Source organism: Lissotriton vulgaris, chromosome 11, assembly GCF_964263255.1.
Source record: "Lissotriton vulgaris chromosome 11, aLisVul1.2, whole genome shotgun sequence".
NCBI classification, from domain to species: Eukaryota; Metazoa; Chordata; class Amphibia; order Caudata; family Salamandridae; genus Lissotriton; species Lissotriton vulgaris.
In genome coordinates, this window is record NC_141699.1 from 222495753 (window position 1) to 222522807 (window position 27055).

General features: G+C 42.3%; 1 protein-coding gene across 2 annotated transcripts in view; it reads left to right on the top strand.

Annotated features, from left to right (window-relative positions):
• Positions 1 to 27055, top strand: part of GRK3 (G protein-coupled receptor kinase 3) — a 1062914-nt gene that overhangs the window by 974058 nt on the left and 61801 nt on the right. For both annotated transcript variants that reach the window (XM_086943135.1, XM_086943134.1), the window contains exons 14-16: positions 3793 to 3859; positions 4056 to 4156; positions 26157 to 26223. In XM_086943135.1, the coding sequence (XP_086799261.1) occupies positions 3793 to 3859; positions 4056 to 4156; positions 26157 to 26223 (235 nt within the window). The remainder of the gene's footprint in view (positions 1 to 3792; positions 3860 to 4055; positions 4157 to 26156; positions 26224 to 27055) is intronic.

Here is a 27055-nt window from a genome sequence, read left to right on the forward strand (position 1 = left end):
ATCACAGAACAAGTCAAAGTTCTTTGAATAATCTGGCATTCCTAACGCAGGAGCTGAGCACAGACAGTTTCGTAATTTTATCCAAGCTGTCATGCTTTCGTCATCCCAGCTAACTGGATCATCCACTCCTTTCTTGGTCATTTTTATCAGTGGTTTGGCCAACACAGCAAATCCCACAATCCACTGTCTGCAGTATCCTACAACTCCTAGGAACATTCTGACTTCCTTCTGGGTTCTAGGTAATTCCATATCTCGAATTATTCTAATTCTCTCTGAAGTGACCCTTCTGATACCTTTTTCTATCTGGTGCCCCAGATATTTCACTGAATTTTTACAGAACTGCAATTTGTCAGGTGATACCTTATGACCTCCCTTGCCTAGATGATTCAATAAGGCAATGGTATCAGTGACACAGTCGTTTCGACTTTTAGGCGCCACCAGAAGGTCGTCTATGTACTGAACCAAAACAGATTCTTTTGGCAGGACTAAGGATTCAAGGCATCTTTTTAAAATCTGATTCAAAATCGAAGGACTTTCTGTGTACCCCTGGGGGACACGATTCCAGACGTAGACATGACTGTCGAACTCAAAAGAGAAAAGAAATTTGCTGTCTGGATGCAATGGGATGGAAAAGAATGCATGACATAAGTCAATGACAGTGAACCATTCCGCATTCCATGGAATCTGGTACAGGATCACTGCAGGGTTTGGCACAATGGGACAGCAAGGTACAACAATCTGGTTTACCTTTCGCAGGTCCTGCACTACCCTGTACTTTCCGCTAGGCTTTTTAATTCCAATCATGGGAGAGTTACAAGGACTGCTCATTACTTCCTGTATGATGTTTGCCTCTAGAAACCTGTTTACTTCAATTGCAACTCCAGCTTTCACTTCTGCACTCATTTTATACTGTCTGGTTTTCAGGTAGATAGCATTGGTCTTAATGGCTATTTTAACTGGGTCCACATTTGCCATTAATCCTACATCTTTCCCGGTGAAATCCCACACCTCGGGTATCACTTTTTGTTGGAGCTCTTCCGGTAAGTCCTGTATTGTCAGGGTCTTGATTGCTGTATCGGGCCTTAGCAACATTAGTTTGTATAGGCCGTCTTCATCTGGGGTCTGAATTTCGACGCCTTTTGGTGTGCAAAAGATGGTACAGTTAATTTTGCACAACAAATCACGTCCCAGTAGATTCACTGGACTGGAATCACAGACAACAAATCTGTGCATTTCTTTGAAGTTCCCTATAGAGATCTCCATTGGTTCAGTTACCGGAGTACTAATTATCTGATTTGATATGCCCACTACTTGGATAGCTTCTCCCGAGAGGGGTAGGTTTGGAACGTCCGCTGTTCTCACAGTCGAACGGGTAGCACCAGTGTCCAACAGAAAGGTGACGTCATTTCCTTCAACCTTTCCTTCAATGTATGGCCCTGACTGGTCCACCAGTAAGGAGGCGCCAAGCACGCACTCCTCTTCCGCCGCCCTCAGGCCCCGTCAGTATTGTTCATCACAGAGGAATGTATCATTTAACAGGAATTGTGAAGTTGCTGCATTTCTTTCATCCCCTCCTTCCCATACCTCGACCCCCTCATTCTGCTGAGCCTGATTCTTATAACTAGGTCTAGGAGCTCGAGGCAAAGGATGCTGGTTTACCTGTTGCTGATTCTTTCGTGGCCCCTCTTTCTGCACCTGTGGATTTAAACCATTTATGGGGGCATTACCAGCCTGCAAATGTGGACACTCGTCTCTCCAGTGCCCTATCTGACTGCACCCGTGACAGGGAAACTTTTTCTTAGCCTCTTCTTTACTCATCTTTACTCGGGGCTTCCTTCCTCCCCCAGAGTTAGTATTTGGAGTATTACTATTCATTTTACTTAACTGTTTCTCTTGTTGCTCAGCCAATTTCACTTGTGCCCACATGACTTTCTCCTTCAGGGCTTTCTTCTTGTTCTCCATCTCATCCTCGCAGTACTTGGCGTACTTAAGGACCTCATCTATGGGCTTTCCCTGCCAACAGATTTTATTATCCCTAATCCACTGGGATATTTCAGGCCTCAACCCCAACACGAACCGATAAATGAAATGGGTCATATCTTTCATTTCAATGTTATCGATTCCACTGTAGGTTTTGAATACCTGTAGTAATCTTTCATAATAGGAGTGCACGGTTTCATTATGATCCTGAGTAGTCCTATCTATTCGGGTCCAATCAGTTTCCTTTGGTGGCACTTTTCCTTTTAGGTATTGTATGACTTGATCATACTTTCTCATTACGTCTGGAGAGGGAGCTCCGGTTCGGGGGTCTCTCTCATATTCTTCACTGGGCCAATCAATTGCAATCTTGCACTCAGTCCATAAATCTACAGGAACTACAATGTCAAAGAACCCATCCAGGTCCTTTAGGAGACACTTCTGGACTTTCACAAATCACTCAACCTGCCGATACCACTCCACCGGTTTTTCTCTTAATTTTGGGAAGTCATTGGTAAAAGAACCTCACCGCTGGTAACCTCTGGGGGACCACCAAAGATCTTTGAGAAATGGGCCACCCACTCGTCTGCTGTCTTTGCCACATCTAGGTGTTGGGAAGACGAGGCATCTAACAAAAAAGGTGATTTTACTGTACGCCAGAACAGTGAACTGTCTTTACGTAGGCAGCTCTTGTGTAGTTGGGCCCACAAGTTCTTCTTAATTTCTTTTCTGCAATTTTTTAGTGCTTGATTATAAACCTTTCTAAGTTTAGTGATTTCAGCACAATCTCTGACGTGCTTATGAACCGTTTTTTTTAAGTTAGTTAGGGCTATACGACAAGTGGAGTCAAACCAGCCTTTGATTTCTGGGTTTCTGGGATTTTGGTTACGAAATAGTTTGTCCCGTATAATTCTAATAATTTCCAGGAAGCTGCTTAAAATCAACTGGGGAGAAGAGTCTAGTGCTAAACAGTTGTTCATCCATGGAAGAGCTCTGGTTACCACTTTACTAGTTATTGCTTCTGGGTCAATTTTGGACCATTTTACAGAAAATCCGTTTACTCTGTCCATAGACAGTGAATGTTGGTTCAGTAAACTGGCCCTGGATAAGTGAGGTGAAGGATTTTTAAATGACAGGCTAACGCTAATAGGAAAATGGTCACTAGAAATATCTGAGCCTGTATTAAAAGTTTTAAGTTGACCCTTTATTATCTGGGAACATAGGATATAGTCGATGACGCTTGAAAGACCACTTCCATGAAAAGTTGGCGAAAAATCAACGAGTGGATCTACAAGGTCGTTCGCATATTCCAGCTCCAAAGAAAACAAACAATCATTTAGGCAGTTTCCTAGCTTCGTGTGTGTGAAGTGGGTCATAGGGCATCCGTTTTCATCATGGGGACCACAAGTACCGTTCTTATAGTTATTACATAATGGTGCATTAAAGTCTCCCCCCCCCCAGATCACATAAGAGGTAGGGGTGATAAGCTTATTCCGCTGTTTCAGTAGGAAAGATGTAATCTCAGTTAAAGTATTGTTATTTAAAACAAATCACTAGTAAATAGCCACATCAGTGAAAGTTTTTTTAATTTACATATTTACTGCAAGCATATGCAGCCATGTTTAGGATATATTTGTTTTAATATTCTTGTGCTACTTTCGTGCAATACATAAATAAATCTCACAAGCTTGCAAAAGCTTTGCAAATTCTTGTTCTCTTCATATCGTAGCTATATTTTAAATACGTGTTATACAAGATTTTCTGAATAAAGTATTGTGATCGTTTATTAATATGGCCTGTACATTTTTTCAACAGTCATAGTCCTTTCCGGCAGCACAAAACCAAAGATAAACATGAGATAGACCGGATGACACTCACTATGGTAAGAGTCAGCAAAATAGCTTCACTCCTGTTATTTATTTTCATTGAGTGGGTTACATTTCCCATGACGCTGGTGGCCTGAGTTGATAACTCCGATATGACATTTTCAAATACACTTTAAGAGTACTTGCTTTTCTACTCTATGCTGTAAATTTATGTCAACATGTTTTGTCTCCTTCTGTCCAATCTTCTCGCAGAATGTAGAGTTGCCCGATTCCTTTACACCTGAGTTGAAGGAACTTCTGGAAGGGCTTCTCCAGCGTGACGTCAGCAAGAGGCTCGGATGTCAAGGAGGCGGGTAGGTCCACTACTACTATTCTTATTAATAACTTGTACATGCTACATCCTTTGCATGCAGCTATCAAGCAAAGGCAGGCTGTTCATGATTTCTACTAATAAAAGCATCTTTTTCTTTCCTTGTCTCTTAATATGCCATCATTTTTCTTATAACTCCTCACAGCGTCCACTTAAGGCCTCTTAAAATAAAATGTGATTAAAGCCAAACTGCATTGTCCCATTCAACATGGAAACCAGCCATCATAAAGAGCCATACTTTACATAAATAATGCATTCCCTCATTCAGTCTGCAATGCCTCTAAAGCCAGTCCCTTCATGGACTACTTTCTCATTCACAATCTGTTCCTCAGTGTGTAATCCCACTGGGAGGTCCCTAGCACCGCTGTCCTCCTTACATTTTTATGTGCCCTCTCATTCTGTTTTCAGTTCCCCAGAAAACCCCTCTATGCCCTTTGTCCCCATCTGGTCCTCGGTGACTCCATCCTCCACATCTGGTCATCTGTACCATAGATCCCTCGTTGGGGTTGCCAGTGCTACATTCCTCCTACCCTCCTGGCTCACTGCCTTAGTATCTTGTGATTTCCTACCCCAATTTCAGAAATTCGCAAATGGGAAAACTCAAGTCTGACAAAACCAGCTGCACAAAACTGTATTTTAGGGAATTGCCAAAATGAGGAAAAGACATTTCCTCGAAAATCTGAAGATTTCTGTGAAAATAAATATACCAGACTGGGCTGCAATCCCAGACTTAGTATTTACAAAAAGCCATAACATTTCTAACTCCTTAAATGTTTAGGAATGGAAATAATAATATATTTGTTTAAAGTAAGGCGGGTAAAAGGCAAAGAAAATAAGGGTCAGTGTAGTCTTTTTTTAATGTATACTACAATTCATAAAGAAAAATATAAGGCAGGAAAGTGAGGCGCAAAGCAAGACAGACACAGAAGCAGAAGATTGGAAAGATGACTAGGTACTTAAACTAAAAAAAGAGAGAGGAAGGGATGAGGTGGTAGGCACATGTGCAAAAGCAGAGTGAGATGAAGGGCGAGGCCCTCTCTGCTATTGTTGTTCGAGGTGTTGGGGAGGGACTGTTAATGCAGAAAAGCAGATAGGAGAATCAAGGGGCATACAGTGGAGGACCCAGTATAAAGATAAGCATTGGCAAAGCCAATAGGTGTCGACTTGGAGTCTACTGATTCTGGCTTTTCCTTTTTTTGTGTGGAGTGAACTTATTTGGTGAGGAGCAAGTTATGTGATGTGGAATTATGTGGTGTGGGATGGATTTAAGTGGTGTGGTGTCGAATTGTGCCGTATAGAATTGTGTGGTGTCAATTTATGTGGAATTGTGTGATGTGGAATTGTGCGGCGTTGAGGGAAATTATGTTGAGTGCACCTATGTTGCATGGAGCGGTGTGGAATTATTTATTATTATGTGGAGTGTTATGTTGTATGATATGGAGTGAAATTATGTGGTCGTTAATTATGTGGTCTGTAGTGGAATTGTATTGTGTGGCATTGTGGTGTGAAGTGGCATGGATTGAAATGATGTGTTGTGGAGTTGATTAATGTTTGGTACGGTGGAATTATGTGGTGTGGGGTAGAAAGGTGCTGGTTACTGTAATTATGTGTTGTGGTGTAGAATTATGTGGGGTTGAATTGTGCTGCATAGATTAGTGTGGTGTTGTGCAGAGTTTTATGGAGTGGAACTGTGTTGCATATGATTGTGTCAATTCGAATTGTGTGGCTTGGAATTGTGTTACATTGTCTGGAATCATGTTGTGTGAATTATGTGGCATATAGCGGACCTGAATTTGTGGGATCTATTTAGGTTTTGTCGAGTAGATTTATGTGGATAGGAATTATGTGCTATGGTGAGGAGTGGATATTGTGGAGTTGAATTATGTGGTTTGGAGGGGAGTGAATGTATGTGGTGTAGAGTTGACATATGTGCAGTTTAAATATGTGGCATGGTTTAGAGTGGAATTGTATGGAGTGTAATTATATGGCATGGTATGAAGTTGAATTCTGGAGTGTAATTAGTGTTTTGGAGCTGAGTTGGTATATGTGGAGTGTAATTGTGTGGCATGGAGAGGAATTATGTGTAGTACAATTGTGTTGCTTCAAGTTGAATTCTATGGAGTTGAATTGTGTTGCATGGAGGGTAATTATGTGGATTGGCGTGAAGTGGAATTTTGTTGCACGGAGTGGTATTATGTGAAGTGGAATTATATAGCATTGAGCCAAGTGAAATTATGTGGAGTGGAATTTGTTTGATTGTAGTTTGTTGAATGGAGTGGTATTGTATAGAGTTGAATTGTGTGGTGTGGAATTGTGAGATGCTGAAATTTGTTGTGTGGAGTGGAATACGTTGTATGGGTTTGTGTGTTGAATTGCACATTATAGAATTGTGTGGTGTTATGTTGAATTATGTGGAGTTGAATTATGTAGTGTGGCATTGTGTCACATGGAGCGGAATTATGTGGCATGGACAGGGACGGGATGGCAGGCGAGAGAGGAAATACGGATGGGGCAGGAGTGGATGGATTCAAAAGCAGGTTTTCCAGGGCAAAAATGCGTATTGTCAGCAATGCCTCTGCCCCACCCACACCTTTGCTGCACTCCTTCTTACGGTGCTTCTCTTACAGTGCCCCCAGAGTTGAAGCTGCCCAAAGGTGGTCTCCCTCCATCTAAGCCGCATTTCTGGTTGTGAGGAGGGACAGACATTCAGAGAATAGAGCGAAGCGGACATGCCCTTCATGCATGTCCCCTCTGTAAACTCACCGGCATCCTTGCCATCTCAAAGACATTGGTAATGGAAACCGTTGACTATGAAAAACTTCCTGGATGTGGAAGTCAGATGTGCATGATGTCTAGCTATTGAAATACTGGTAAAATGTGTCACATGTTGGACCAGTGCCCCAGAAAGTGTGGCAGAGCTGGGCCACGTTCAGACCTTCTTTCCACAGCCAGTATGGTTGTGGTTAAAGGTACTTCCAGTCAAATTGTTCATTGCTTCAGAAAGTGCACAGGAACCGGGGAAACATAGATTAACAAAAAATCAAGTAAAGAGACGATTAGAGCATTCAAACAAGACTGTGTAGTTGACAGGGGGAAAGGCAGTGGCATAAGTCTAAAGCTCTAGACTGTGGTATAGGGAACCAGGTTTGAGTCTGGGCACCGGCTCAACATCCTGTGCTTCTGGGTAAATCATGTAATCTTCCTGTGAGTACACAAAAAGTATGTTCTCTTGTGTAAATTGCTCTTACACCCTTTGGTCGCACTATATAAAAGTTGCAACAAAAACAAAATTACAGTACAGGACAAAGGCATTTGGCCTCCCGGCTCATGTATTGCGTAGGCTTGGGGGGTAATTTCCGTTCCGCTCACGGAATTTGGGTATTTTTGCGTTCTGCGGAGAACGTGGAATTGCCAAAAAGTCTGTGATCAGCTTTCAAAATGTGTGTTGCAAGTTATTTCCCCCAAGCACACAAACAGCAAGTTCGCGGAGCTCTGCGTGCTTGCAGAGATTTGTTACAGTTTCGTGGAGCTTTGCATAGCACGACTACGCAAATTCTGCCCACCCCTGGTATTGTGCTGTGTGGGGGAACAACGGTAGAAGGGAGGATGAACAAGCAAACCAAGACAACAGGAGCAGGGAGGTGACAGAGTCTGCTACAAAAAGATGCACTCTGCACATGTCTCAACAAACTGAAAAAATAGTTCCCAAAAGGGCGAGCACTGTAAGGACACACGTACTTGATCCATTCTCTGGGTTAGGGTCATATGCAAGAAGAGGAAAGTGGCCACCTCAGAGCTGGCCAGCAGGAAGCAGGCGATTGATAGCAGATTTAAAGCCATCAAAGGGTAAGGAATGGGCAGCCTCCAAGCCCATTAACAATAAACCACGTCTCGTGGAGACAGTGCATTCGTTGTCTAGCCATGACCTATAAAGAAAGAAACAAAAGTTATTGAGAAGGCTGAGAGTTAAGTGTACAAAAGGAATTAAAAAGGAGCCAGTTGACAGAGAGGTTTATAAGGGGGCAAACAGGGTCATGAAAAAAGAGCGAGGGAAACGGTCAGTTAGGGTTACAAATCTAAATTGTGGGGTAAAAAATTTACTTATTTTCAAAATTTCTACCAATAATGGCATTGACTAGATTGTTTTCATCATAAAAATAATGTAAACTGATTCAATAACTTTTACGAAAACAAGTCATCAAAACTTGTATCACCAGGTTTTGTTTTTGCCAAAAATATACTCAACCCTATGTACCAAATAAAAACACTAAGCACTGATCATATTTGATGTGAATAATGTAGGTCCGCCAGATGTGTACTGAGCATCAGTAGTCGAATTAGATTGACTGTGCTTGGACTGTCATAGTGGTGCACTTCATGCACCACCACTTGTCTGTTAGGAAAACCTTCTATAAGTAAATATACATATTTTTTATCTTTACTTGGAAGACAGTAAAGGTAAAGCAGTGCTTGAAGCACACTCAAGTTCTATGAACTCATGGGATAAAACAATCAATCAAACATAATAGTAGGCCTTCAAAGGTATGCCAACAATCCTAATGACCGCAGCTGAACCTCATTTAGTCCCACTTTATTTGATGCACAGGTAATCAAGGTCAAATAAATGGAAAACAATCACTCAAAAGGTATGCATCCAAGAACAGAGAAACACAAACAGTCAATGTATTTCTTTAGATTGGTTTGTCTTCCTTTGATGTTCTAGTCTGTTGTAGGCAACTTGTTCTACATGGTATATCTACAAAGTGGCCCTCAGGTCTTTGATGCATGTACTCTAACTGAGACTTAAGATTTCACAGGCGTGGAGCAGAAGCAGAGCGGTGATATCCACGTATACAAAATCATTACTGTTTTTCACAATCATTATGAAAATCAGCACTGCACCAAAATGCTGATTTACTTGTTAATATGGCAACTGAGGCCTCAACCATTAGTTTGACAATAAAGGCTTTGAATGTGATTAAGCCAGACCAGACAGTCGTTTTTACAATGTGATCTAGTAATAAATCAGCTAATAATTGCTTCAAAATTTGTGTTTGACGTTTTTGAATGAAGGGACACCAAACATGGGAGTTCCAAGGCCAAGGTTCCCAAAATGTAATGTCCATATATGCCACCAGGTAGCAGAAAATTGTGAAATATATTTTATTAAAGAAATCAGGAGTTAGATCTAGGACACCTCACTGAGAGGTGCAATGTTATTCTCATATTTCAATAAACATTTGACAACACACATGTAGTATTGCAGTATAGTCTGCTGCAGAGGGCTTAAATAGGTTTTTAAAGTCTCTGAATGAGAGGTATAGGCGACAGCCTATAGTGAGTCCTACCAATGGACTGTAGGAAAACAATAGTCATGCGGTGATCACGGCACTGCATGACTATGCTGATAGTGTGTATGTGGGACTGCCAGCATACCTGCTCAGTAAATTGCAAACATTGCAGAATGCGGCAGCCAGGCTTATTAGAAACAGCCCGCTAAAGGCATCACATATCCCCTCATTTGCGGAGTCTCCACTGGCTGCCCGTCAAGAGAAGAACAGAATTTAAGGCACTGACTCTGGCATACAGAGCACGCAATGATATTGGCATGCAATATCTAAAGAAGAAACACCACCCAAGAAACAACTGCAGGTAAACTTGAAAAATCTGTTTTCAACAGGAGGACTACCAAGCAAATACCTTTTTGAAAAACAAATCTTTTCATTTTAAACATGATGAAGAATGTTGAATGTTATAAAAGTTTGGGGCTGTGTTTAATATGAAATGAAGATTAAAAATAAAAGCAGAAAATCTGTAAAGAACTGCCTGACAGAAATACAAATGTGGAGATTTGGGTCCTGGAAAAATGTTACAGTGTAGAAGGGGAGAGTGTTAGCTATCAGGTCTGCCATGAAAGGCTCCCATCTATTGTGGAGAAAATGAAAGACAACATCAGTCATTTTCCTTCAGCAGTAATCCTGTAAATGATAAGAGCTCAAATCTGCCATTACCTTTTTCCTATAAGATATATTGCCCAAATGAAAGTGTTGCAGATCAACACTGTAATCCAAATCCCATCACTAAAATCTCCATGGCATTGGAGGCTATTTCCTTCAAATGAAATATTATTTATATTTCAAACAAGGTGCGAATCATGCTTTGTGTCTACCTCAGCTACTTATTGCAACCAAAAGCACCAGATAAGGCACACAATTAACATTTAGCTATTTCCTATATTTGACCACTTTCCGCCTGTGGATGAATGAAATAATTTTAAAGAGCGCGCAATACCCGAAGGTGTCTTAGTGCTGTGCGGAACATAACCAGGAGGACCTTGTGCCTGAAAACACACCATTTGCCAAGCTCATTGACCTATTGAGTGAACAACCAAGTCTTCAACTGTTTTCTGAATTGCTGCATGGTGGGTTGCGAGCGTAAGGCAAACGGCAAGGAGTTTCAAAGTTTCCCTCCACAGTATGTGAGAATTCTTCCACCCCACTTTGCAAATTCTTGGGTTAGTGATCATTTGCCCCAAGCTGGATCTAAGGTTCCTACAAGGAGTATGCCAGGAGAACCGATCCTGAAAAAAAGGTTGGACCCGCTGTGGAGGGCCTTGTGGATTATGCAAAGAGCCTTAAAAGTAATGATCTTTTCCACCGGTAGCTAGTGGAGGCCGTGTGCCAAATAAGAGATAGGTCCAAATTTGGGGACCTTCAGTAACATTGTAGATGCTGCGTTCTGCAGGGACTTAAGGTTTTTTATCAGATGTTTAGAGGTGCCTGAATTTAAGGCATTGCAATAGTACAACTTACAAAAATATGAGAGTCATCATCACCGTCTTCTGAAGATCAAATGGGATAAGCAGATGAATTTTCTTGAGAACTTTCAGCGTAAAAAAATCCTTCTGCGGTAACTGCATTGATTTGATCCAAGAAGCATAATTTGGTGTCAAAAAATACGCCAACGTTTTTCACCTTCTGTGCTGCCCTTTGTAAAGTGCCTAAATCTGACAGCCACCAGGATGCATCCCAGAAGGTGATCTCATTACCGAAAAGCATAACCTCCATTTTTCAGAGTTCAACTTGAGACAGTTTGTTTGCATCCAATCTGCAACCCGGGAAATGCAGTTACAGAAATTACTTGCATCCTTTCCCACATGAGATAGAATACCACTATCTGTGTATCATCAGCATAGGAGAATATGGCCAGGCCTGGCCAAAGCAGTGAATAAGATTACCAAGGGGAGTAACATGTATATTGAATAATGCGGGGCTAAGAGCTGACCCCTGAGGCACCCCACAGCGAAGGGAGAAAGGCCTAGAGGTTGCTTCTCCCATCTCTACCCAATGCTGTCTATCATTGAGAAACAAGTTCATCAATGTTAGTGCAGTGTTCCTAAAACCAATTGAATGAAGTTGTTTAATGAGAAGAGTGTGATAAACCCTATCAAAGAAAGACCTGCAGCATTTTGCACATCATAGCCTACTGACATCTGACTTTAAGACTACCTGTGTATTTGTGCTCAAAACAGCCATGCCTTTTCAAAGCCTCTAGATGGAGTAGGCTGTCAAACTGAAATATATAAAGCAGACAACACAATTGAAGGAATTATTAATGATGATGATGCATGGGATCTGTGTGACCTTACTGTGGTAGGTGGCCCCTGGAATAATTATATCATTCAAATTGAGTATCCCTTATATTTTCGGACTGCTTTAGATTTCATAGCTTTTAAACCCCCTTTTCATAATTAGGAAAATTCTGCTCAAAGAAAAACGATTGAAGACACCATAACTAACAGGTCTGTTCCAGGTCAACTGGAAAATGTCTAGATGTTAGAAGGATTATTCTGCTTGTGAGAACATAATTGGAGGATTAGAAAAGTCATTTTCATGTAATGTTTTTACGAACACACTGAACTGTTTGGAAAATCCAAAGGTTGAATCTTTTTAGCATTGTCCATTTTTTATAGCAATATTTGAATCTCATCCCTCTAGCAAGCAAGTGAAGCAGAGTTTTTTAACAAAGGATAATGCTGCACAGGAAAGTAACTTGCTAGAAAGCTCTCGTCTCCTCCTGAAAAAGAAAAAAAACATTCTCATCAGACGGTACAATTGTACAGAGTCAAATCCCTTGCAGTTATTGGTTCTAAGCTATCATGTGATACCCTTGAATTGGAAGAAAGTTGAACATCATTCCAGGCTGCAAAGGAAAAAAAATTCAGGGTCAAAATAAAATGTTAGATATTGATAATATGGGGTCCTCAAGAAAATCAGTGACATCTCCAGGGAGGGAATAGAACGCCAGTGTTTCTCTTCTTTGCTGTGGATTCACTGGTATAAACAATTGATTATGAACCATGATGAAATGGAACCTCATTGGGAAACTTTAGAAGTTATTTCCAATTCTATCTTCATTTGACATTATTAATCCATCTCTAGATCAGAAGATCAAGCATGCGATTTACAAACAGGATCAGAATACGGAAGCCCCAAATCCTTGCCTATTGTGGGCTAAACTGGTCCACGTATGCTTAGTGTAATTTTTAAGTGACCAAAACTCTCCCCTCCTTCAGAACAGAGCACATTCAGTACGAACATCTATTTAGAGCAGAGGTCTTCAAACCTTTTGATGCCGAGACCCCCTTGTCAAACCTTTTTAAGAGTAAGGACCCCCTTCTGACAAAAGTTTCTAGAACCTGGTCCTCCTAATTATCGACAACCATAAACGCCCCCAATTCCCACACAAAATAATTTTACATTCGGGAAATAATATTAGGTCAGAGGTGTAGCTAAAAACAAAGGGCCTCATTTATGAGGAATTGGCATTGGGCAGCGCCACCAGTCTTCTTGCTGTGCCAATGTGAAAAGGCAGGAATGCGCCATATTTATGAAATACGGTTCATTCAGGACCTTTCCTCTTGCGTTGGCGCACAAATTGCTGCTTAGCACCAATATAGGCAGGATTGTTTTTGTGCAGGAAGGGCACCTTCCTGCACAAATACAATCCTGAGAGATGTTTTCCTCTTTCTATGTGAGCTGAAAAATGCAGTAGACATGGAAAGAGGAAAAATAAGGAGACATGTTTTCACTGGGGATATATACATTTTTGGTGCTGCCCCAGGTTTAAGTGATTTTGTAAATATAGGGCAGCATCAAAATCCATGGGTGTTGCATGGGAACACCCATGCAGCGCACTTGGAATACCTCCTTGATGCAGAATTAGGCAGCCAGCAACTTCCCCTGCTTTGACTTACTAAATATCTATGAGGCCATGCAAAGTGACTTTGCTCCACCTCATAGATATATTTTAGATGCTTGCGCCGCCAGAGCGGCACTTTTATATTTTGAGAGGGAGAGTACCGGTACTTCTCAAGAGAAATGCTGTACATGCACTTCAATTTTTCCATTCCAAGCACTGATCGCGTCCCACAGATTGAAGACGTCTGCCCTAGGGCGACAAGACAAGACGTCCCGGATTTCCCTGGACAGTCCAGGTTTCCCAACACTTTTGCTAATTTCTAATCTATGTCGCGGTTTTTGAGTCCAAGGGCAAGTCTTACTGCGCGGCCACATTTTTAGGTATTCTCTCCTTTCACGAGCCTCTGAAGTATGACATATAGTATTCGTTTCTACCAGTTATCACAGGAGGAGGTCGCTGCCTGCTCTCAGCAAAGACACAGTGGGATTAGGGGAGACTGAAGGCTTTAGTCCTACTTTTTTGTCCGATCTGTCTCGGTTTTCCCTTCTCAAATTCTGGTCACCCCCCTCGAATATGCAGGTTCGAGTCCAACAAGGTTTCAGACTATGAGGGGCGGAGGCAGTAGCCCCCACGCACCACAAAGCTTCAACTAAATCCTTTAGAGAAAGGACTTTAGTAGAGCAAGACATGCCTCCTTCTAGGGAAATACATGAGAGAACAAATAGTAGACATATAGAGCTCTCTGCTACCCCAACATCATGTGCTAGTGCAAGAGGGGATGTCCTGGCAGCTGGGACTATGATAACTGAAATAGCCATGTTTTCAGCTTTTACCTGATAAGGGCTAGGGATGAATTTCTTCTCGGGTCAATCTAATGCTAGTTTTAAAGATTGTGTGCCAGAAATTAAAAACCATGGCAAGCTGTACAGCTTTGTTCAATGTATGGAATATTTGGAAGATTAGAATTGGATGAACACAAAGGAGTCTATTACAATAGCAGGCAGACAAAGTCTGCCCGCCATCGCATCGGGAAATGGGACCGCCTGCCATGTATGCGACGGTCCCGCATATACAATTAGGATGCGCCTGCCACACTGCCGGGCGCATCCTGCATTTCTTACATTGCGGCAGGTGGTGGTGTCAGCAGCACCCGCCACAATGCAAAAAAGGCATTTGTGTATTTGCATGCACAACTTGGCAGGCTCCACGTGGGGCCTGCCACGTTGTGTATGCAAATGCAGGGTGGTACCATAGACCGCATGCCTGTTGCCGCTACGGAAAGGCTGCTTCCCGCCTGCATAGTAATATGGATGGTGGTGTCTTGCAGACACCACCACCATTTTCAACCCTATTTCACCTGGTTGACAAGTCGATCGGGCAAAAAAGCAGTGGACAGTCTTCGAGTCTGCCGCAGTATACCCTGCCATAATATTATGGCTGGGGGGAAATGGGAGGTGGGAGGCAGATAATGTCGGCCAGATTGCCACCGCCCTGTGGGAGGTGGCGATCCGCCCGACATTATAAAAGACCCCAAAATATTCAAATGCAATTAGGACCAGAAAAATAGATTGTTCTGTAAACTAGGCAAATAGCTTGCCATACGCTTCTCTTAGGGACTGGGAGCCAATGTAGCTGGATGAGAAAAGATTGCACAAATTGTCTGCACAACAGATTAACAAAATGCTGTGCAACTGCTTTTGGACTATCTGGAGGAGTTATGATGAGACATGATGGGAAGAAAGGAAAGCACATTTTCAAGCATTCTCAGGTTGGTAAAATAAGCAATAAAACACTTAGACTTCTGGTGCAGGTAGTGGGAGCAGAGCCAAACTCTGAAGGCCAGAAAGCAGGGGACTAGATAGAAGATAAACAACCAACATCCAAATCCCTGTTTTCTCGTTATTAAGTGAGGGCCAATTACAGTACATCTATCTTGCGACTGCTGACAAAACCAGTGTGAAAGCGATCTAGGGTGGAGGAAATGTTATAAGTTATTGAGACGACAATATGAATACCATTGACAAAGGACATAATTTTGAAGCCGTATAATTAAAACAGAAAGAGGAGCAATGTAAATATTAAATAAAGTCGGACTGATGATGATCCGTGAAGAACGCCATAGGGAACCAGTGTAGAGGAGGAAAGAAAAAGGGGAAGAGAAATTGAGTCCTGTAAGATAAAAAGTATTGATTCAATCCAAAACAGGATTCCAGACACACAAGATTGAAAGTTTCTCTGGCAAAGAAAGTCACATCTCTTTGACTGACCTCAGTGGGTCTCATACTGATACTACCCACAGAAGGGGTCCAAGACATATTTCGAATTATTTCAACCATTGACATTTTCAAAACACCTAACTGAACATTGCTTTTGCTGCCACACTAGTCTTGATCTATTAACAAATAGAGTGAGCCGGTCAGAGTGCAGCGCTGATCCTGTTAGACCTCAGCGCTGCCTTTGACATGGTCTCACATGACTTCTTCTGCAGCGGCTGGAGGTGGTAGGGATTACGGGATCTGCCTTAGAGGGGTTCTGGTCTTTCCTAGAGGAGAGATCCTTTCGGTTTTCGGCACCGCCATACAACTCTCAGTCTCACTCTATTGGCCAGGGGGTTCCACAAGGCTCTGCACTCAGTCCATCTTTGTTCAATCTGTATGTGCAACCTCTGGCAGTTGTGGCAAAAGAGTGGGACTTAGCGCTGGTGTCTTACGCGGATGATACCCAGCTGGTCATCACCGTAGATGAAGGGCCATCTACATCAGCTACTAGGTTTAGAGATGGTATGGCAGCTGTCGCCCAGTGGATGGCAGACAATTGTTTACAGCTCAATGCTAGCAAAACAGAGGTTTTGCTAGTAGGGAAAAACACCGCCCTCTGGAATGAGCATTGGTGGCCAGCTTCGCTGGGCAGGATGCCAACGCCAAAGCCCCTAGTTAAGAACTTGGGAGTATGGATGGACTCCTAACTTAGCTTTCAGACCCACACAAAGAGAGTGGCAGCTACCTGTGTGGGCCTGCTGAGAGGCCTAAAACCTATCCTGAAGTATTTTGAGCCAACAGTACGTCAGCTTATTGTTCAAGTCATGATTATCTCTCGTTTGGACTATGCCAGCGTATTGTTCCTGGGTGCTAACAAAGCTGAGGTACTGCGACTCCAACGGGTTCAAAACCTGGCAGCGAGAACTCTGATTGGGCTCTCTCGCAGATGCCCTGTCAGAGCAACGATTGGAAGACTTCATTGGCTCCCAATTGCTTCTCGGATTAAATTTAAAGCCCTCGTCATGGTGTTTAAGATCCTTAAAACCGGGAGACCGGTCCTATAGCGCCCATTGTTGACCTGGTATGTCCCCCGGCGTAGCCTGCGCTCACTCGGACAACACCTGGTGAATGTACCACAAACCAAACTATGCAGCATGGGAGGGCGCTCCTTTCGGGTGTTGGCGGCTACACTATGGAACTCACTGCCGGCCCACATCCGTGGAATAGAGAAACTGCTGGCTTTTCGGAAAGCCATTAAAATTCTTCTTTTCCCATCAACATAGGCTGTTGTCTACATCTGGCTAACCTTGAGTACCTGTCTCTTTGATCTAGCAGCGCCGGGACGCCTCTTTGCTGGGGCAGCTGTTCCGCTTTACCAAACCCCTAACATAACATAACATAACAAATGTATCACTAGATTTTTCTCAGGGCTAACACATTTTATACCTCAGTTTATGATGCAGAGTTTGAAACCCAAGTATCTGGCTCCATAACATAATTTGTAAAAGAAAACATTAAAAATCAAGGTAAACATTCCTCTAATTGTAGCCCAAGAAGATATACAATGCCATGGAAAGTAGACCATAGTAGGATATCATTATGTAGTTTAAGAGGGGCCTGTGCTCCAAAATAGTGACTCTAAAAGACAGGAGAGATTTTGGTCATGTGTAACTTTTCCATGAAACATGGAATACAAAATATTGGAGCTGGCCACAAGCAGCTGAGTGGGAACTCAGCACTTCCAATAAAATCTGCAAGGATGAGTGACAATGACACAGTTTTCCCTCCTCGAACAGTGGAGAAAAAAATAAAACACCACAATAACAGATACCATTTATTTAGCAAAAAGAAATGCTAAAGCATACCCATCCAACTCGGGGTGACAAATGCAAAAACCACAGTTGATGGACAGTGGGATGGGCATGCTCAGACGTGAGTCTCATGCTCTCCACACCACTGGATTCAAGCAAGCCGTGCTGAAGACGGCTGGAATGCCAGAAACTGGACCTCGGAAGCTTGTTTCCGGTCCAGGGAAGGCATGGCTTGGCAGTTCGGGCTGCACTGTTCCCATGAGGCACAGGGTCAGTCTGATTTGCATATGGCTATGTCTGAACTGGGGTGGTGTGGAGTGCAAAAAAAACGATGGATTTAGGCCCAGATCTCCGTACTGGGGTGAATGTATGACATTGTTCTGCATTCTGTCCATCAACTGTGGTTTTTGCATTTGTCACCCTGAGTGGGATGGGTATGCTCAGACGTGAGTCCCATGCTCTCCACACCACTGGATTCAAGCAAGCCAGGCTGAAGACGGCCGGAATGCCAGAAACCGGTCCTCGGAAGCTTGTTTCTGGTCCAGGGAAGGCATGGCTTGGCAGTTCGGGCTGGACTGTTCCCATGAGGCACAGGGTCAGACTGATTTGCATATGGCCATGTCTGAACTGGGGTGTCGTGGAGTGCAAAACAACGATGGATTTAGGCCCAAATCTCTGTACTGGGGTGAATGTATGACATTGTTCTGTATTCTGTCCATCAACTGTGGTTTTTGCATTTGTCACCCCGAGTGGGATGGGTATGCTCAGACGTAAGTCCCATGCTCTCCACACCACTGGATTCAAGCAAGCCGGGCTGAAGACGGCTGGAATGTCAGAAACCGGTCCTCGGAAGCTTGTTTCCGGTCCAGGGAAGGCATGGCTTGGCAGTTCGGGCTGGACTGTTCCCATGAGGCACAGGGTCAGACTGATTTGCATATGGCCATGTCTGAACTGGGGTGGTGTGGAGTGCAAAAAAACTATGGATTTAGGCCCAGATCTCTGTACTGGGGTAAATGTATGACATTGTTCTGCATTCTGTCCATCAACTGTGGTTTTTGCATTTATCACTATTTGGGTGACATGTTTGCTTCTCACGTTGGTCCTTGCCATTTTTACAATGCTGATAGTCTATTGAGGTCAACTTTCCCATACAGGAGGTAGCCCTTTGTTCTCATCAGTATATCTAAATGCTTCTCCTCTAGTCTATTTCTCAATTTACTCTTGAAAGTTTTCTTAAGGCGTAATCCTCATTCACATCTTCATTAGATGCTTGAAATGTTGAGCACACATCAAGATGAGACACCACACCATATTAAGCAGCATTGCACATACTGAAATTCACCATGTCTTGAAAGGTGGTAAATAACCCACCCTTAATGTAGGGCAACTTAAAAAAAAAATTGTCAGAACATGCCAGAATAAACAATAGTGACACTAATGGTTAGAAAAATACAAAAGTAGTTTATTCAGACTTCATAATCATTATAATAAATATATAACATAATAAATCTAGACTTACAAAGACTGACAACTATACAACATCCTCACTACATTCATTCATCTCACATTCATACTACAGTCCATTGATCATATTGATATATATGATCTATTTGAGAATCACAATTTAAAATGCAATTGATGTAGCGTAAAAGTGGTGGACGGTCTTCCTGTCCATCGCAGACCTCCCAGCGAACGTAATGTGGAGGGGGTGAGGAATCATGGACGGATGGCGGGCGGATCGCTGGTGGTGTCTACCGCCGGCCCTGCGGGGTTGATCCGCCCACCATCCTAATGGGCCCCAAACATATTAGATGTGCAGACAATGCTGCTCAACTAGATGGGGAATGGATTTTTTAAGGCGAGTAGCAGCACCATTATTCTTGCCCAGCAACACAGACTGATGTCAACATGGCCATTTTCATAAGGTTCAGTTAAATGGCAGCATAGAATTATTTCACAGCAATAGTGGTAACCTCTGAATTGCAACTAGTCAGCTTCGCTATTCCTCAAACAGTGTTTTATGCTCTTGTTTCCAAAAAATGAATGCAACATATAAGCAGATAAGCAAATCACGTTGGTAGCTTGTCTGCTGCAGAGATCTTTATACTGCTTGCATACTTCTAGGGGGTGATTTACCATTTTATCCTCCTGAGGTCGATAAAACATGGGGGCATATTACCAAGCATAAGCGATAATTATCGCTATGCTTGGTTAGCGGCAATAATTTTATCGCTGCGCTTCGCCGATTTTTATCGCTTAGGAGCCTTGCTATAATCAAGGTTTATCTCCTAAGCGATTAAAATCGGCCGAAATGCATGAATATCGCTGAAAAGTCCGCGATATTCATGCATTACCGAGCTTATGCTCTTAGCCATGTTATCCACCTACCATTGGATAACATGGCTAAGAACTGCTCAGGGCAGGCGTTAGCTTTTGGAGATATTCGCGCCTAGCGCGAATATTTCCAAAAGTTGATAATCGGAGATAGCGATGTTAGCGACTATTTTCAGTCGCTAACATCTTGGCACGCCCACTTTGCATGTCATTAGCGATAATTATCGCTGACATGCAAAGTGGGCCCCTAAATGCCCGCTATCACCTACAAGCTGTCGCTAACTGGTGTTAGCGACAGCTTGGTAATAGGTTGATGAAATTATCGCCGCATTAGCGGGAAAAAGTCCAGCTAATGCGGCGATAATGGCCCTTGGTAATATGCCCCATGATCTGTTAAGTTGGATGCTAGAAACACCTGTAATTTAGTTTCAAAAGAAGCTTTCATTTGAGCATTATGTAAATGACTCGTCCATACTTAGCATTTGCATTAGTCATTAATAAGACCTTGATGCCGCTGGTGCCTGCATGATGGCTGGCCAACCACAGGTGCAACTTAAAAGTATATTTTCTGCCCCCAAAAATAAATAAATAAAAAGATGCACAACTGTAAAACTGAAAGTTTGGATTTACCAATAGGATTACATTTTAAAATGAAGAATTACTAAAGGCCACTTGATGGCAACATTGGATAATTTGTTTCAATAGCCAAGCTTTGGTAGCTTTTGATGATCTAGACGGCCGGGGTTTACCTTCCAATTGTGCCTCTCTTCTTCAGCCGTGGTCCCTTCCTCTGCACAAGATCGCTGCCACTGCTCAACCTCAACAAGCAAATTACAGTTTTTTGCACATCTCATGTTTTGAAAGCAGCAGCTTGAAAAGGTCTCTCCCGGGATGTGTTGTGCAGTGAAGTGTGTATGTGCTTTTCACAAGTCACTGCATGCTTTGGGTGGCCCGAGTTCGCTCTCGCACCCTGTAGGAAGCAATGACTTGGATGCATAAGCGTGAAAGGTGATGTGTAGAGCAAATTATGTGATGCATTGCTGTGTATCCCAAAAGTGTTGGCGATGCTTCGATTCCTAGCTGCGCAAAGTCGAAGATGCATCGAGAGTCAAGTTGCAATGGACATCAGGGCAATGCTTTGTTGTCATACTGCTGGGCTGTAGGCGATGTGAGCAGCACAAAGCAGAGATGCGTTGGAAAAGGGGGATGATGCATCACACAGTTGGCGATGTGATATATACGGTTTGTGCAGCAGCTGCGATGCGTCGGTGTTGAGGGAAATACATCGATTCGGATTGGCACAATGTTGTTGGTGCTTGATTTTTCTGAGTTCCAGCACTTAGTACTCACTTCAAGTCCCAGGCCTTTATTGGCACCACTTGGCAGAGCAAGGCTCACAGGAGACAGCGTCCAGGTGCTGGTTACAAGGTGAAGAAAAGTCTTTGATATCACTGAGACTTCAGAAATAGGAGGCAGACCAACAAGCCCTTGGAGATACTTTGGTTCTGGGATGTAGAGATGCAGGTCCATTCCTTCTCACTCTCAGGCAAGAGGCAGGAGGCCAACCCAGTAAAGCAATTGAGCAAAGTGGCATTCCCTCCAGCAGCACAGCAGTCATTTTCCTGGTAGAATGTCCTCAGTTCCAAAAGTGTTCTGATTTTGTAGTGTCAGAAGTCCAAGCAATGCATTGGTTCTGCTCAGGGATCTGCTGCTCAGCAGAGAAGATTCATTGGTTCACTAATATGCCCCTTAGACCCACTTGCAAGGGTTAAACACTCGGGTGGCAACACTTGGTAGGGTAGACTCACAGATGGCAGAGACCTGGTGCAGATGCAAGTAGGTTGGAAACCGGTTATGTCCCTGAGGCTTCAGATCAGGAGGCCAGCCAGCTAGTCCTTGGAGTCACTCTGAATTCTGGGTTTAAGTGATACAGGTCCAGTCCTTCTCACCGAGGCAAGAGGGAAGCAGGTAGCAGTTCAAGCCCGCAAAGCAGGAGTCCAGCAGGGTGCAGTGCGGTAAAGTGGCAGTTCTTCAGCAGCACAGCAGTCTTTCTTCCTATTAGAATGTCATCAGTTCCTGAAGTGTTCTGATTTGGTAGTGTCAGAGGTCCAGTACTTATACTGAGTTTGGCTTTTGAAATGGGGGATACTTCAAATAGATGCTTTGAAGTGCAGAGAGACCCTTTCGCCCCTGTCCCGGCTACAGACTTACCTCAGGGGTATGCAACCCTTCCAGTGGGGATAAGACACAGCCCTTTCAGGCATACATGTCAGCTCTTCCCTCCCCTCCTGCTTAGGATGACCCATCAGCATTCAGATGGCCATTCAGTCACAAATACCCTTCCAATGTGTGTGTCTATCTAAAGAGAATGCATAAAAAATGTGCTGTCACCCACCCCAGACGTGCATTCCAGAGTCAGGCAGAAGGTACAGTAAGTTAAAGTAAGAAAAAGGCAACTTTCTAAAGTGGTATTTTCAGACTTGCAAATAAAAATCCAACTTTACCATAAGTTGTGATTTTAAATTGTGAGTTCAAAGACACCAAACTTGAAAAGTCTATCTTTTTCTGATCGGAAATTACACTTATTAAGTGTCATAAGGTAATCCCGAAGTTAACCCATGGAAGAGATAGGCCTTTCCATAGTGAAAAATGAGTTTAAGAATGTTTCACTAACAGGACATGTAAAACCTAAAAGTACATGTCCACGGTACCCTACCCTTGGGGCTGGCAAGGTTCCACCTTTGGGATGACTTATATGCATTTAAAAGGAAGGTTGGGGCTTGGCCAGAGGGTTAACATGCCAGGTCGACATGGATATTTAATATTTCTCATACAGACTCTGTAGTGGCAGACCTAAAACATGTTTAAAGGACTACTAAAGTGGGTGGCACCATTAGTGCTGTAGGCCCACTAGTAGCATTTAATATGCAGGAATTGTGCACAGGTAGTGCACTTTACTATGGTCTTATAAGTGAATTAAATATGCTAGTAGTGAAAAAACAATGTTACTATGTTTAGAGCAGAGAGCACATGCACCTTATCACTGGTTAGCAGTGGTAAAGTGCTCATAGTCCTAAAGCCAGTAAATATTTTAGGAGGAAGGCAAAAACGTTTTGGGGTCACCCTGCAGAAAGGGCCATTTACAACAAAAAACAATCTGTGCATGTTTACAGTAAAGTCAGGTGCTTTGGCGGAAGTATGTATGCATCTCTCCTTGATACAACCCACCTGCATGTCAGGGTTTTATCACTTTACCGGATCAAAGTTAAAGATTTTGTTCTACCAGTTACAGTATACAACTGGTAAGAAAAGTGGGCAGTCCTACATTACTACAACACCATTGCTTTCTTGGTTTTCATATCTTTAGAGGTTGAACATATGAAATGTTTTTGGAATTTTTTTAGTATTACAAAAATGTGCAATTATTTTAACAATAATGATTCTTGAATTTGAGAAAACTTGCAACAACAGTAAGAAATGTGCTGCCAAATTCTAGAACCTGGTGGAGGAGTAAACAAAAACTTTAAAAATTCAATTTCAATGATTTTCTGTAACAAAATAGCAGCATACCCTTCTGCTGATAGGAAGGATGATTTATTTTCAGAGCAGTGACTAACATGTACTTTCCAATCCTGTTTCTCGAATATCCAGAAGCAGCAACCATTGATGATTCAATGTGTAAGGAGCCTTAATAATTATAATATGCAAGGTAATGCACACAATTCACTAAGTAGTTCTGAGATAAAAATGTGGAGACAAATATTACTCTAATATGCAGAGTTTGTTAAACCAAAATGTATACAATATTTGCAGTTCTGAAATTCAACTTTGCTTACTCCTTATCCTATGTCTCACATTTATGGTTCTGTGACAGAAAAGTTGTCTTTCTATCCAGGAATGTGATTTCCACAATCATAAACTTAGCCAAAAACATTTGCCACAATGGTCTCTCCCTTAAAGTCACAGACTCATGAATCCAACCATCCAAAGCCCCTTCCCCCACCCTATTTTTCCTACAACCAAACCTCAGCTTCCCAGAGCACCAACATTTCCCTTTTAGACTGGCCCTCTTCACCCTTAAGGATGATTTAATTTAGACAACTTTGACCAGATACATAGGTACTCACCAAGTGGATGAGTTAATATGGCTTTTCTAATGATCTTCCATCCTCTGTCTTGATATTTAGAGTATATCTTTAGCTTGGATGAGCAAAGGAACAACAAATGCTGCAATTAAAAATGCCCCTTACACTAAAGAAAAAGCCACATTTATAAGATCATTGCTTAGCCAATGGTTCTGTGATGCTTACATTCTCCTCGATGTATCAAAGTATTAAAGGCTCCCAAAAAGGTATTGGCTAGAATCTCACACCCATAACATAGCCACTTATCAAAATGAATATTATCCAGATGAAACCAAACCATATGTTTCATGCTGACAGACTCAAACAATTCCATCGTTACTGATTACCATTCAGGCTTTTACCCAAACCAAAACCACAATAATACATATTAGAGAGGAGCAGTCTCCACCATAGGACCAGGACTGTGAATTAATATTGATTTCATTGTAATCTCAAAAGGCTTGGTGGTTTATGTGTAACAGCCTTGTAGCTGTTCAAGCTGCTACTCTCTTCTTGAACCCACTGCATTCAGTTATGTCCCTTCCTCTTTGAATGTTGGACAATTGGCTATGGATTGCTCAAAATATCCTCTTATCTCTGGTCATCTTTATTTTGTACATAAAACCTCTGGCAAACATTCAGGACAGCCAAATAATTTGCTGCAGTATTTATGTCAATAACTCTCAGGTACTTTTCAGAATCTCTGATAACCATGAGAATAACAAGCAGGCCATGGACTTCATTTTGTAGATACATCATTGCATTCAAACAAACTACTTAGCGCCCAGTTACACGGCAATTGAGGTATTGCTTTTGGGGCCACTGTGAATAATCTGTTGGCATTAGATGAGCCTCTCACTGAAGGTTCCCCATCACCACATTCATGGTTTGTAATTTGAAAGTCACTTTCTACAATGATGTAACCTTCTCTCTGCATTTTAGGAATGTGGCTACATTCCTTTCTGTCTTGACAATACCACATATGAGTTCTCAGGTAAGCACAGCCCTCCTGTCCTACCTCAATATTTATAATGGCATCTTCACTGGGCTTCACTCTATCACTTCTTCTAAGTCCAAATATATAGAACTGTAAAAACAACTTATCCAGGCTTTGAAGCAGAAGGTCCAAACTGCCTGCAGTTGCTCCACTGCTAAAAAAGGCAAGCAGAGGGAGGAGTTTAAAACAGTTGTCTTTATTCCTAATGCTATTTGCATCTGCAGGTTTCTATATAGGTGAAAATTGCTTCATTTAAGAGTTCAAATATGTTGCAGTTTTGCATACTCAGCTTGATGTACTCACTTGGAGGTGTCCATGTGTGGAAATCTCCTGTAGGTAGGGAGTGGTTATTCCTTGGTGGGTATGCCTTGAAGTTTGTGAAGGTCCACAAACTGAAAGGTGTGTGAGTATTCAGAAAACCATCTTTGAGATATTGAAGCCCTATAACTATTCAGAGGTTTTCTCCTGTGAAAAGGTAGGAGTAAATACTTTTCCAGGTGGGTAGTGAAAGACAACACCCCCAAAATTAGCAAGTCTGGTGTGAACATGGGCTTCTATTTGAATTCTCAAAAGCATATTATCAAGCCCATTATCGCCGCTTTAGCAGCAGTTTCCTGCCCCTAAAGCGGCGATAATTTTACCGCTGTTCTTGATAATATGCCCCTTTTTGAATTCCACTATGTTGAAACTAGACCCCCATCCGAGATTTTAAATCTGGGTTGTGGCTTTGGCTTATTTTTTTTTTATTGTAGAATTATTTATGCCTGGCTTTCTCTCAACATCATAAAACTTCGGTCCATATTATCAAGAACGGCGATACCATTTTCACTGCTTTAGCGGCAGGAAACTGCCTCTATAGCGGCGCTAAGGGGCTTGATAATATGCCCTTGTCAATTCTTGTGAATTTCCATAGAAGCCCAGGTTCACACCAGAACCTGGGCTTCTATGGGAATTAACAAGTGCAAATTATCAAGCCCCTTATCGCCGCTTTAGAGGCAGTTTCCTGCCGATAAATCGTCGATAATGTTATCGCCATTCTTGATAATATGTCCCCCGTCTTCCCAAAATGCACCAGTCTCTAAAGTTTAAATTCAGGGGAAATCTTTTTGGCAACAGATGTATGTGGCTTATCTGAAATCTGTTGGAAAGCCTTGAAATCGCTGACAGTACAAACTGATAATTTGTTTTAATTTAGATTTTTCTAATCATGTAAATGTCAGATGCAAACCTATTTATTTTGCCTTTTTATCATTTGCAGTGCTCTTGAAGTGAAAGAACATGAATTTTTCAAAGGAATTGACTGGCAGCAAGTTTATTTGCAAAAGGTAATTGGATATTTGAAACATATTTCTATGTTATGTTGTATGTGTTCACATGGTGCTCATTCTCTCGTCGGTACGGCTTCGCAGCCCCAAACCAAATAGTTATTATGATAAACTTAGACGAGTCTTACCAATAAAGCGTAAATAGAACTACTAGGTGTTTGTTATCACATTTTAGGCATCTTGCTTAAGTTTATCGACAACATACTGCTTTTTATGGCGAAATTGTGGTCCCCGTTCAAAATGGTCACATGTTGCGCGCCCAAGAACGAGTGGAGTTTTGCTATATTGATGTAGTAGTACGGCCTTTTCTGTAATACTGAATTTGTGCTACCAGTGTCGGTAATTGCATCAGCGCCCCACATAGGGGTAGTAGGTGCTACATAATTTCTACAATGCAAAATAGTATTTGATCTCATTTGCATGCGTGCGTGACCCAGTGTAAAGTAGGGACTCCACATTGTCTGTTTGCAAATTGGTAGATTGACCCAAGTCTTTCAAATAGGTGCCTGAGGATCTTGTGAGATGTGTACCAATAAGGAGATGTCACCCATTTAGAGTACCTTCTCCCCACGGTGTATTTTTGTAAAGGGTAATGGAGACCCCATGACTACACCAACTCAAGGGGTCACTAGCCCTTTTGAAAAGGGAGGATGAGTCTCACTGCCAAGAGACTGTCTTTGCTGTCAGTATCTGTGCAGATCCTGAATGAAGTGTTGTGTGGATTCAGCGTATGAACCCATTATAACTGACGTAGTTTAGTGTTTTTTGTTTTTATTTACCATTAGCTGGTGTTCCATTCTATAACATCACCTTAACCTTTGTGTTTTTTTCA